General features: G+C 47.8%; 1 protein-coding gene across 1 annotated transcript in view; it reads right to left on the reverse strand.

Annotated features, from left to right (window-relative positions):
• The window catches only part of LOC123182203 (beta-glucosidase BoGH3B), a 5,697-nt gene extending 2,527 nt beyond the window's left edge, over positions 1-3,170 (reverse strand). The window contains exons 1-7 of the mRNA XM_044594699.1: positions 2,713-3,170; positions 2,485-2,575; positions 2,234-2,382; positions 1,913-2,156; positions 1,713-1,817; positions 1,452-1,634; positions 1,118-1,319 (exon numbers count right to left, since the gene is read on the reverse strand). Coding sequence (XP_044450634.1) covers positions 1,118-1,319; positions 1,452-1,634; positions 1,713-1,817; positions 1,913-2,156; positions 2,234-2,382; positions 2,485-2,575; positions 2,713-3,086 — 1,348 coding nt within the window. The 5' untranslated portion in view covers positions 3,087-3,170. The remainder of the gene's footprint in view (positions 1-1,117; positions 1,320-1,451; positions 1,635-1,712; positions 1,818-1,912; positions 2,157-2,233; positions 2,383-2,484; positions 2,576-2,712) is intronic.
• Positions 3,171-12,181: the final 9,011 nt, after the last annotated feature.

Below are 12,181 nucleotides of genomic sequence, written 5' to 3' on the forward strand. Positions count from 1 at the left end.
GCTGCCACGGCAGCCACGGCGGCGCGGGGCGGCGATGGGCGCTGGAGGCGCGCGGGAAGCCGGCGCCGGCCACTACGGGGGGGCGGCGGGCAGCAGCTGCAGCTGGGGCAACAGCGTCCCAGCGAATGCCGCGGAGGCCCCTGGATGCGGCGAGTACCACGGCAGGGCCGGCGGCCCGGCGGTGGCGGTCAACAGCAGGGGCGGCGGCGGCCCGTAGGGGCTGGCCAGGTATAGCCGGATCCCCTGGACGGCTGTGACGAGGCCATTGAGGACCCCGGTGATCTCCTCCGGGGTGTAGACGGTGGTGCGGTGGAGGGCGCTGGCATCTGGGCGGTAGCGGCGCCGGAGGATGCGACCAGCGGCGCGGACGGGGAGGGCAGCGGCGCGGTGTAGATGGCCAGCGGCGCGGTGGTGACGGTCGGCAGCGGAAGCGACGGGGTGGGCGGCGACGAAGACATGACCGGAACTGAGCTACCTGATACCAAATTGTTATGGCGCTGCTAGAAGGAGGGCGCGAGAGGGCCGGCCGGGGGCCTTTCTGCCCACGGCCGGGCAAGAGGGAAGGGATTTCCTTCTTAATTCTTGCTTGATTAGATTGATACATCCCCTCTCTTTATATAGAGAGGTTTACTTGACTCCCAAGCAAGGCTTACTTGACCCCTAAGCAAGCGACTCTTATCTCTAATTAACCCTAAGACTAACGGGCCCATTAGGCCCATTACGTACTCTAACAGATTGGCTAGTAACTGTTCATGGTAGCTTGCACTGTGGAAACTCTAAGCATTTGTTTGGCTCTCAAATGGTAAATTAGTATCAAGTATCTCTTTTATTTATTTATTGACTTTCAGTACAAACCAGGCAATGCCTTTATAGTCTAAAAATTAAAACAACCATAATATATTTTAACTTAGAAGCAATAATTTCACATTTATAGGCATCACGGCAGTTAAAAATATGGCATAACTACTTAGTGGTTAGAATCTCCAAGGAGCGGACACCAAAAAAAATAGAATTTCTGAGGATCAGCAGCTTCTTCAGTACCAAGGCATTGGTAAGTGGTTCCTCAAACAAATAAAATCATCCCGGCATATTCCTGCAAAGCTGAGTTTTTGCTTACCAAGGGTTATCTTCCCACTGTCTCCATGCCAAGCTATTGTCCACCCACCGCACTGATATCCAATATTGTCAGCATGTGTCCCTGCAACGAGTATTCTTTTTGCATTTTTTGCCAATGGAAGGAAAGTTTCACTCTGCTTCTTGCCATTTTTCAGAAGTACCAAAGACTTTCGAACAGCCTCACGTGCCAGCAGCCGATGCTCCTGAAAGGTAAACAATTTAGCACATGGTATATGGTCACCACTCACCAATATGTGAGACGATAGAAACAGAAGAACAAATCTAACAATTTCACAGTAACAGCGGAAACATAGGTACGCAAACATGCATGCTACCTTACAACCAACTACATCTAGTAGAGACGGATCTGAAAATGGATGCTCAAACACTCCAGATATGAACTTAACCCTTAGAATCCTCTCAACAGCATCATCAATCCGTGACATTGATATCTCCCCTGTCTCCACCAAGAACACAAGATCTTCCAAGAATTTCTCAAATCTGTGAGGTATCATAATCTGTATAGACTGATCAGCAAATGCAAAAGAACCAGTTGCTTTAGAATATATCTTAAATGACTACTTGATAACCAATACCATATCCATTCCAGCATTAACTGATTGCGCGACGCAATAGCGATAATCAGACCCTCGAGGCTCACAAAGCCTGTCAATACCCTCCCAGTCAGACACCACAAACCCCTGAAACACATGATGTCATGTTCACAAAATCATTCTTACTATTCAGAGCCGAGGTTTGCATGAATACACCAATCAAACACCATAGGCTCTACTACCTCGAAGCCTAACTTGCCCTTTAGAACATCTGTGAGCAAATGGCGGCTGGCATGTAACGGCTCCCCATTCCATTGAGAGTAGGATGCCATGACTGTTGCCACCCCTTGAGCTATACAATCAGGGTATGGTTTGGTATGGATCCTCTCCAAATCGTCTGGCGAGCAAATGGCGTTCCCCTCATTGATCCCCTTGTAAGTGCCACCATCCCCTACGAAATGCTTGGCGCAAGCAAGCACATTGTCCCTGCAAATCACACAGACCCATTTCAACAAACGGGCTGTGGGCAATGTACGGAAATTACAATATCACCACTGGAATACCTAACCGAAGCGAGGAACGGGTAACCGTGAGGGTGGTCTGCTGGTGGCTGGCCCTGCAGGCCGGTGACAATCATGGTCAACGAGCGCACGATCTCCGGATCCTCGCTGTAGCTCTCGTAGCATCTCCCCCACCTCGGATCCCTACAAACCTGTACACCGCCCACCAGACCAAACGCACATCAAGGAGACCCCAAACAGACACCACCGGTTGATTCGGATGCTTTTTTTGTACTCTTTGAATTTTTACTCACGGCGACGCAGGGTGCGAAGGCCCAGTGGATGCCGGTGGCGCGGACCTCGAGCGCCGTCGCCTCGCCGATCTTCCGCACGAGCTCCGCATCCCTGGAAGGAAGGAAGTCAAGTGGGTGCGGTTCGTAAACTCCTCTTTTTTATCCAAAGGAGGCCTAAAACAGAGCGCGGCGAGTGCGGCGGCGTGGTCAACGGGTGTCATATATAGCGAGAGGTGAGTGAGTGGGTACCTGGAGGCTCCGAGGCCGACGTTGTGGGGGAAGACGGTGGCGCCGAAGACGTTGTTGTGGCCGTGGACGGCGTCGGTGCCGTAGAGGATGGGGACGGCGAGTCGGGAGGAGAGGGCGAGGCGCTGCATGTCGTCGACCATGCGGGCCCAGTCGGCCGGGGAGGCGCGGTCGCGGGGAGCGCTGCCGCCGGCGTTGAGGACGCTGCCGGCGGCGAGCTCCGCGAGGGCGCGGGGCGACACGACGGTGCGCTCGATCTGGGCCATCTGGGCCGCCTTCTCCCGCAGCGTCATGCGGCCCAGCAGGTCGCGCACCCGAGCCTCCACCGGCGCCGACGCGTCCTTGTACAGCGGCCGCTCGCCTTGCGCCGCCGCCATGCGGACAAGCAGAGGCGAGTCGAGTGGACTGTGGGAGAAGAGGAGATAGATCGGGCTGGCGAGGAAAACGAGGCTCACTGTCTCACTGTCACTCGCGCCACTTACAGATAGCAGGTTTCAAATGCACGGGCCTTTCCAGGAGAGAATATTTGGCGGAAACCAAGTTGCAATGTTAATGTTGCCAAATAAAAAGTTGCAATGATAATACAAAGACCACGTTCGAAAGTTTTAAAAAAAGTTATGTTAAGAGGGTGATATTCAATTAGCATGTGAAATCTCAAGTTCAAACACAAATTCATTACAAGAGATATATGAAAAAAAAATGAATAGTGACATTTACTGTTCCACAACTATTTATTACTCCCTTCGCCCCACAAATAAGATCGTTTCTCGAGCTAACATTAAATTTGTTTTGTTATCAACCGCAAAAAAAACATTAAGTTTGTTATGTTAACACCTATTTGAACCTGGAATTTCATGTGTTAATAGAGTAACACCTTAGCATACTAATTTTTCTAGAATTTTTTTAAACTTTAAAAAAATCATTTGTTTTTACCGCAACTGGTTTCCGTATGATATTCTCTCGTGTGTGCGCTGTGCTGGCCTGAGTCCGACGCCGAATTTTTCCATTTTGAAAAAAATTCTGAATAAGTATTGCAAGCAAACTCTCTTTTTTTAATGGTCACAGAGAGTAAATCCGTATGCGGATATTTTTCATTTGTAGTTGCCTATGAGGCATTGCAGCCTCTATAAGAGATGTTCAAATGAACCAGAGCTCACGTGGATTGCAGGAGAAAAGACAAAAGAAACACACGCACGCACGCACGCACAGAGGGAAGAAAACAAGGGGTCACTCTGAGAACCTTTAAAGACAGTTGATTCACGAGAAAAACCCATCACGACCCAAGCACAACGACCAGAAGGTAGAGCCAACAGGACATGATAGCAGGAGAGACAACCTAGCGGGAAGCATCGTCGGTGTAAATCAGACGGACGATCACCCGAGAGCCAACCACGACGCTGCATCGATGGTGTAATCAAACTGCTTCGGTCAGCCGAGACCCAACCGCGACACTCCTCCGTCGACGTATGGAAAGGCAACACGCTCACTACGTCACGACACCACATGTGTCACTGGTGTGGCTGAAAGGTCATGCGCGGTCGACACGACACCATGACGCATGTGCGCCACCGACAGGAGACGGCATCACAAGGCAGAGGCACGCTTGTAGAGCACTCCCGCATGGAGCACCCTCACCACATGTGGGAGTCGCCTCCGTAGTCAGAAGGAATAGCGCCACAAAGGGCAACCCCAACCCCACATGGATCTGATGTAACCAAAGGGCGGGCTAACTGAGAGCACGCGGATAGACCACTGATCAGAAACGCCATAGAACTTGGACATGGATCCGACGCATGAGCCTAGCAACAGACGAGGATCCACCACCACCAGTCCACCACTACCACGGCTTGCCCCGCATCGGAAAGAAGACCGCCCCCATGGCTGCCATCTGCCGAACCACGAGGCTCACCAGCACAGACGGAACATCATCCTCTGTCACTGATAACAAGACACTGATCGCTCGATGATACATAATTTTTGCTTGTTTCATGCTACTGTTATATCATAATCGCATAATATCACCATCATTTTATTATTATTTTTCTGAACTAACATATTAATTCAGTGCTCAGAGCCAATTAATGTTTTCTACTTTTTTAACTATTTTAGAGAATCATTTTTTGGGGGCAGAAAAAAAGGAAAAATTACACCTATAAGTTTCATATCAGGAAGCTTTGAAAGGGCACCGGAGCCACGCGAGGCGTCCTTGATTATCTTTGATCCGGTTTTGGAGTAGATAGTTTTCTTTTTACCTGGAGCAACCCTAGGTTATCAAACCCGTGAAAAATGATGCCTTAGCCAGGTGATTTCTGCAATACTTGTTACTAAAAGAGTTGCAGTTTCCTTGGCCAAATCATACATTTTGTAAGAAGACACACTAATAAAGAAATGGATCACGGCTTAAGGTTTTACCTGCAACCATATAGTCGCGCTCGGATTCCTACCAAGATAAGCAATATGGCACTAGTGAACACCACCATATATGTAGTCAACATGTTTATATGGGAGATACGTCCAAATAACCCCACGACCAACTGTCGCCACATTGAGATTCTATTGTCCAACTGAGGCCCTTGTCGTTCTGTGGTGTCATCTCATATATAAATGAATAATCATACCAACGCATTGGCTGTTAAATGACCGCAGCTTATGTACCCCAGAGAATATGTTCCAGCTATCGTACTAATCTTACTATCAACAAACTCCTTTTTACAACGCAACAAGCATTAGCTTGAGCATATATAAATATAGATAATACCATGGATATTAACATCAGGAATCTTTCAAAGCGATATCTGGATATCACCAAAAAACTCGAAAAGAAGTCCCTTTGGATCTCATGAAAGTACCCACTACGGTATGCAGAATATAAGGAGAAAGTGCAACTGTAAACCATTGACCATCCGTAGTGCTTTGTGAAGCTTATTCCAAATGTATTTACATACAAAGAAATGGAGGGCCCACTCACAAGAAAAAAGGAAATAAAATGGAGGGCCTTTTGCATTTGGGGAAAATGGTCTCTTGGCATATGCTTGTTTTTTATCAAAAGAAAGGGTATACAAAATGCAGTGCTCAGGAATCCCAACAAGTTGCATCGTTTCGATTCCATTTTTCCTTTGATATAGGACAACCATTTTCCACAGCAACGCACCAAACAAGGAAGAGAAGATTTCCATTTTTTTTTCTGAACTACACTACACATGTGTTATGGTGGCTTATCTACTCTGGAAACAAGAGATCATCTCTTTATTGTGTACTTCTGTATCTTTTTTGTCTCGGTCAGTTGGACATATATTTACCCTGCTTCATTTTCAAAGAACTTCATTCAGGTCTGTACAGATGTAGAAGTTCAATGAAGAAATGAGCTTGCTAGTTCACAGAGCAAAGAGAAAGCATAAACAGGCTACAATCTTGGATTGAGGCTTTTATCTAAACTATTGTACACAAGCAGAGGGCGCATGGCGTTGCATTAGAGCATCTACAACCGGGCCTCTCATACCCGACTCAAAGGCCCGGACAGGCCGTTCGGTCAGTGACGTGTCACAAAAAATCGACCCAACCAGACCTCTCAAACTGCGGACAAACGTCCGGACAGACCGGCACCCCTCATATCCAGCCCAAATATAGGGCGGATGTGGGAAGCATCCGCCTGACAAGACCCACCACGGACCCCACAAAAAATCCCAATCCGGGCGGCGAGCTCAAACCCTAGCTCACTCTCTCCCTCTCTCGCTCCGTCCACTCCTCTCCCTCTCCGATTCCGATCCGATCCACCACGATGAGCAACTCCGGCGGCGACTCCGGCTCGGAGCTCAACTACAAGGAGGAGATGGCCCTCCGCATTGCACTGAAGCGGTCCAAGGTGGAAACTGGCGGCAGCTCCGGATCTGGAGCGTCACCGCACCTCCCGCGCCGGCGCAGCACGGACGCCGAAACTGGACCCTCCCGGCGCGCGCAGCGACGCCCGGTCAGCACAGTCCGCGTTGGCCCCACGTCGTCTCCTTTCCCCGTCGGCCGCTCCTGCATGCGGCCAGCGCTGGGTACTTGTGCCCGCGCCTCCGGCCCGCATGCACACTCCGGAGTCGAAGGCACGCCGCGCGCCACGAGAGGCAGCGTGCACGGGAGAGGGAGGCGGCAGAGGAGTCCGCGCGCCGCCGCTGGATGGAGCCGGACGCCGACGAGGATGTGTGTCTCCTCGCCTGGGTACCATCGATCCCTCACGACGGCGGAGACGGACGCTCGCCTCCTTCGACAGAAGAACGCCAAGGCGCTCCGGCTAGCTATTGAGCAGTCGGAGCGCGAGGCGAAGGAGGCATCGGCAAAGAAGGCTCGGATGGCAAGGCCGAAGCAGGAGCAGGACAGGGCGGTCCGTCAGATGAAGGGGCTCATCGTCCTCTCCGACTCCGACGGCAGAAACAGCTGCACCTCGTCGTCCGACGACCAAGACCCACCACCATCTGCGGACGCCTACAGCTACGCCGACGACAGGAAGGGCAAAGGTCCGGCGAGGAAGTGGTGATTCAGGCCCCCTCCTCCTCAATGTTTATATCGTTTTTAGTAGTAGAAGTTTATGAACTTGTCCGTGGACGAACTATGATCTTTTGGATGTGGTGAAGTATGGTATGTCCGTTTGCAGCTGATCTTGTTCCTTTGCAGCTCAATTTTGTTGTCCTGTCGTTTGATCACGTAGGATAGATCAACGTGTGCATGGGTAGTATAGATATAAGGCGCCGGATATGAGATATGCGGATGCAGAATGGCAAATATGAGGGGTGTTCGATCAATGCCCGCGGCCCGTCTGCGGGTGTTTGAGTGGCCGGATGCCAAGTCCGGTTGTAGATGCTCTTAGCCTATCTTTCTCCCCTCTCTCTCTCTTGATTTTCTATTTCTTTTGTACACCGGTATTTTTACAAAATATAAAATAGAAAATATATTGAGTGCACGTCCACACTAAAAACATGGAGCCCGACGAGTGTCGGCCTTTAGGGACGCGTTTGATAGCATGCAGCTACTCTAACCAGGTCCACACGGGAAGAAAATGGTTGTTTGGTTACCCAGGTTGTATCTGATTCCTGCATAGCACGAAACTTACAGCACTCCTCAGGCTGCCCATTAGGAACTTCCGAATCGGCCGTTTCTAGCGAGTCAGGCTGAGTTGAGCCATATCGAGCGCACATGGGTGGATCCGGTTGCACTAGGGGATGCAAGGATGCGAGCTAGTATGCAGCTTTGGTTTCTTCTCCTACCTCCACTAAGCTCCTTCTCTAATCTCTTTTTTGTCCCTTTGAATTTACACAACAGTGCTTCGATTCGAGATAAGTTCTACACGAAAAAGATGCACATTGATGTTATAGTTTCAATCGGTTCATAGTTTCGTCGACCGTAAATGTTCAATTTCCTGTACATATTTGGAGCTATTTTGGATGAATTCTGTCAAATTTGTTGCGCATGGTCGACCATTTGAAATTTCTTTTGACCAGCAGCTTCATTTTTCAGTTTCACGCAACTTTCGTGTTGCACATTTTCTATTTCGACGGTCGTAGACGAGTAGATCTAACTTTTTCCTCGTGGAACATGCATATGGATATGTGTGATCTATGTTAATGACACTCCTTAATCTGGGCCTCCTCTCCCATGTCCTGTTACACTCGCATCACCACCGACGCCGTTCCTCTCAGCCTCCTCTCCCGTGTGCTGTTACACTAGTGTCATCACCGTCGTCGTTCCTCTCAACCTCCTCTACCGCATCCTACTACACTTGGGTTGTCGTCGTTCCTCTCTGTCTTCTCTCCCACGTCTTGTTACAGTGAAGAAACCGCCGGTGTCGTTCCTCTCGACCTTCTCCCTCGCGTCCTACTACACTGGCGCCATCGTCAGCGTTGTTCTTTTTGGCCTCCTCCTCCACGTCCTCCTACACTGACGCGGCCATGGCGTACAAACTGCATTTCTCCTCCATCTTTTTCTGCCTCAGCGCCATGTCGTCGCTAGTGTTATGCGTAGTTGTCAACCTTGTCGAATGGACGCCATGTTGTGCCCGCCGCCGCCGTCAGCGTCGCCCGGTCGGCCTCCTCGCCCGCGGCCTACACTGACGCCGCCATCCCGAGCACACTGCCGATGAACTCTACTATAACTCTGTGTGTCATGTGTAGGTGTTAACTCTTAATCAAGTTACCCGTATGTAAGCAAACACCGCGCCAATATTGCTCCCCTAATGCAGGCAGCCTACATGCGGGCAACCAAACTACATGCAAATATTGATTTTTTTTGCTTGCATTAGCTCATCCAGGTCCAAGTAGGACAAGTATGCAAATAACTTAAATAGTGAACAAATAACTTTAAATATTGAACGTTGGATAAATCCAAAGATGTCAAATTCGAGCATTATTGGTCTTTGGATATCATCTTCACTCCACCGAATTCTGCCGCACGTACTATTTAGAAGATTATATGGTTGAGCATAAGCTAAAGCCACACGTCTTAAAACACAAAAACTTCTCCTTTGTTCTTAATATTCCGTACTTTAATTTTCCAAAACTGTTTTTCCTCTAAATGAAATTATCTTTCATTTACCCACACCCAAAAACACATGCATTTCTCCTTTGTTCTAGATTCTTCGATAGTATTAATTATAAAAAAACTTCTAAATGATACCATGCTTTCTCACTTTATAATAATTTACAATGTGAATAAACCTCAAAATACAACCACTTCTTCTTTGTTTTTGAATCTTCCATACAATAATTATCCTTTTTTTTCCTTCAAGATGAATTACCAATACTTCTTTTACAGTAAAGCTACATGCACTGGCAAATTACGGGGATTTTATGTAGTACTTCAACTTGGCACCTTGTGATTGGATGTTAGTTGGGAGAACCGGCCCAGCACCCTAAAATTCAAGGGGGGGGGGGGACAGGGATCAGGTGACATGCACCTTTGCATGTCACCGTGTGACTTGCGGCCCAAATTCAAATTTAAACATTGCGAAAAAAATCTGAAAAAATCATGCATGTTCACAGAACATATTAAGATAATCCCTAAAAAATTCAGATCAAAATTCGAAACATACATCAAGAAGCAAAAAAGAGAAACTCATATGTGAATAGTATACAGAGAACCATTCACAACTATTCATGACAGATTTCTCTTTTTTGCTTCTTGATGTATGTTTCGAATTTTGATCTGAATTTTTTAGGGATTATCTTAATATGTGCTGTGAACATGCATGATTTTTTTCAGATTTTTTCGCAATGTTTAAATTTGAATTGGGACCGCAAGTCACACGGTGACATGCAAAGGTGCATGTCACCTGATCCCTGTCCGGGGGGGGGAGGTTAATTAGCTGGAAACAACCCGTAAAAGCTAGTAAAATCTTGTGCGTCTAGCATTTTATATGGGGACATTTACATTTTTCTCCCTAACTTTTCCCCGACCTCATCTTTACCCCTAAAATAAAACGGTGCTCAACTATACCCCTCTTCCGTCTCCGATGCTAATGAAAATACCCCTCCGTACCCTTTCCGTTTGGTCAAAGTGCTTTGACCACGTTAGGTAGTTATTCTGGAGATCTTTGCCCTTCCTTCTTACATGTGGGGCCTGCACGCATCTCTCCAACCCCATCTCATTTCCCCCCTTCTCTTCTCTTCTGTTCTCTCTCGCGACACAAACCCTAACCCTAGTTCATCGATTTCCCCTGTCGCGGCGGCTACCGAGGGCGAGCTCGTGGATCCAGATGCGGAGGCGGTGGATCTGATTGCCCCGCTCATCGTCAGTCTTTAGAAGTGGTAGAAGCGGCGGCGACCAGACGGAATGGCCGCTGTTCGTGGTAGCGGCCGGGGCTGCAGAGCAGAGAGCTTGCAGACCACGGCGGCGACTACAAGGGTGGGGCCAAGAGGGTATGTCTCTATGCACACTCATCATTTTCTTGCATGCGCGCTTGTTTAGGGTAATTTCGTTAAGTGCTCCCGTGCTTGTGCTCTGTTCACGAACTTGATTTTTCTTCTGAATATTTTCCATAGGATGGACCCAGCTAGAGCGTTTAATCTGAACTGTAGAATGGAAACAAGTGTGTTAGGCAGTTCTGGTACCAAAGGATCTGGCACGGGATTTTCTTTCCCATTGGTTGTTGACTGTACATCAACTTTTATCAAGTTTAGAAGTGCTATATCAGAGAAATATCCATGGGGGTTATATCATGCTGTTGAAATTAGGTATTGGGACATGGCAAATACTGCTTGGGTGCCTGTCTAGTGTGATGATGAGCTAGCTATCATGTTTGGAACATATGCAGAAAGTAAGTCAGCAGAGATTGAAATCAATGTAATACAAAGAAGCAGAGGAGAGATTGAGAGGAGAACTACTAGATCACAAGCTAACAATTCTCAAGCTAGGTGCAGCTAGACAAGAGGGAGGGGTAGAAATGCAGGTGGGAGAGGAAATGCAGGTAGCAGAGGAAGTTCTGGTGGTAGAGGTAGTTCTGGTGGTAGAGGTAGTTCTGGTGGTAGGAATGCAGGACCTTCAGAGGCTAGTTCAGTACATGAAACAACTGGAGCTGGTCCTAGCAGTAGCAAACAATCAGATGCTGCTCCTATCATAGAAGAGGAAGCTCCTGATGATGTTCCCACAGATGATGAGGATGAAATCTTGCATCCAGAATTTTTAATTGGGAAAGTGCCCAAGGGGAAAGAGGCAGTTCCAGAAGATCAAGATTCTATCCCCTCCCCCCTCAATTTGAAGAGACAGATTCAGATGAGAGAGAGGAGGATTATGACATGGCTTATTCTGAGAGTTCTGATGAGGATAGGGCAGAAGTGCAATTTAACAGAGATGATCCTTCTTTGGTAGAAGGAACTATATTCTCTGATGTGATAGAATGCAGAAATGCACTAGCAACTTTCTCAATCAAGACACAAAGTGAGTTCAAAATTGACAAAAGTGAGCCAGGTAGATTGACAGTTCACTGTGCATATCCAAGGTGTAAGTGGAGGATGCATGCCTCCTTAATGAGAAATAGCAAATTATTTCAGGTACTAAGAAGAGGAAAATAGCAATACTAATTGCATGTTATTTGTTGTTTCAGCACATACAACTGTAGAATTTCTATGCTCATTTGTTTGTCTGACTTGCTTGTTAATTGTAATTGCAGGTGAAAGTTAACAGACATCCTCACACATGCCCTAGTGTGACAAGAAGGCAAAGGTTGAGGTCAGCAAAATGCAGATGGGTTGCAGATGCAGTTAAGAACTGGGTCAGAGAAAATTCAAATATTTCTGTGCCACAGCTTCAAACTGATCTGAAGAAGAAGTATGGGGTTGAACTGCCATACATGAGAGTTTTCTATGGTAAGCAAATGGCCATTGACAAGATATATGGTAAGTGGACTGAAAGTTTTCATTTGCTTTATACATTCAAAGCTGAGGTTGAGAAGGCATCACCTGGTAGTGTAGTTCACATTGATAAGCACACAGTGGAGTTT

Source organism: Triticum aestivum, chromosome 1D (assembly GCF_018294505.1).
Source record: "Triticum aestivum cultivar Chinese Spring chromosome 1D, IWGSC CS RefSeq v2.1, whole genome shotgun sequence".
In the NCBI taxonomy this organism is placed as follows: domain Eukaryota; kingdom Viridiplantae; phylum Streptophyta; class Magnoliopsida; order Poales; family Poaceae; genus Triticum; species Triticum aestivum.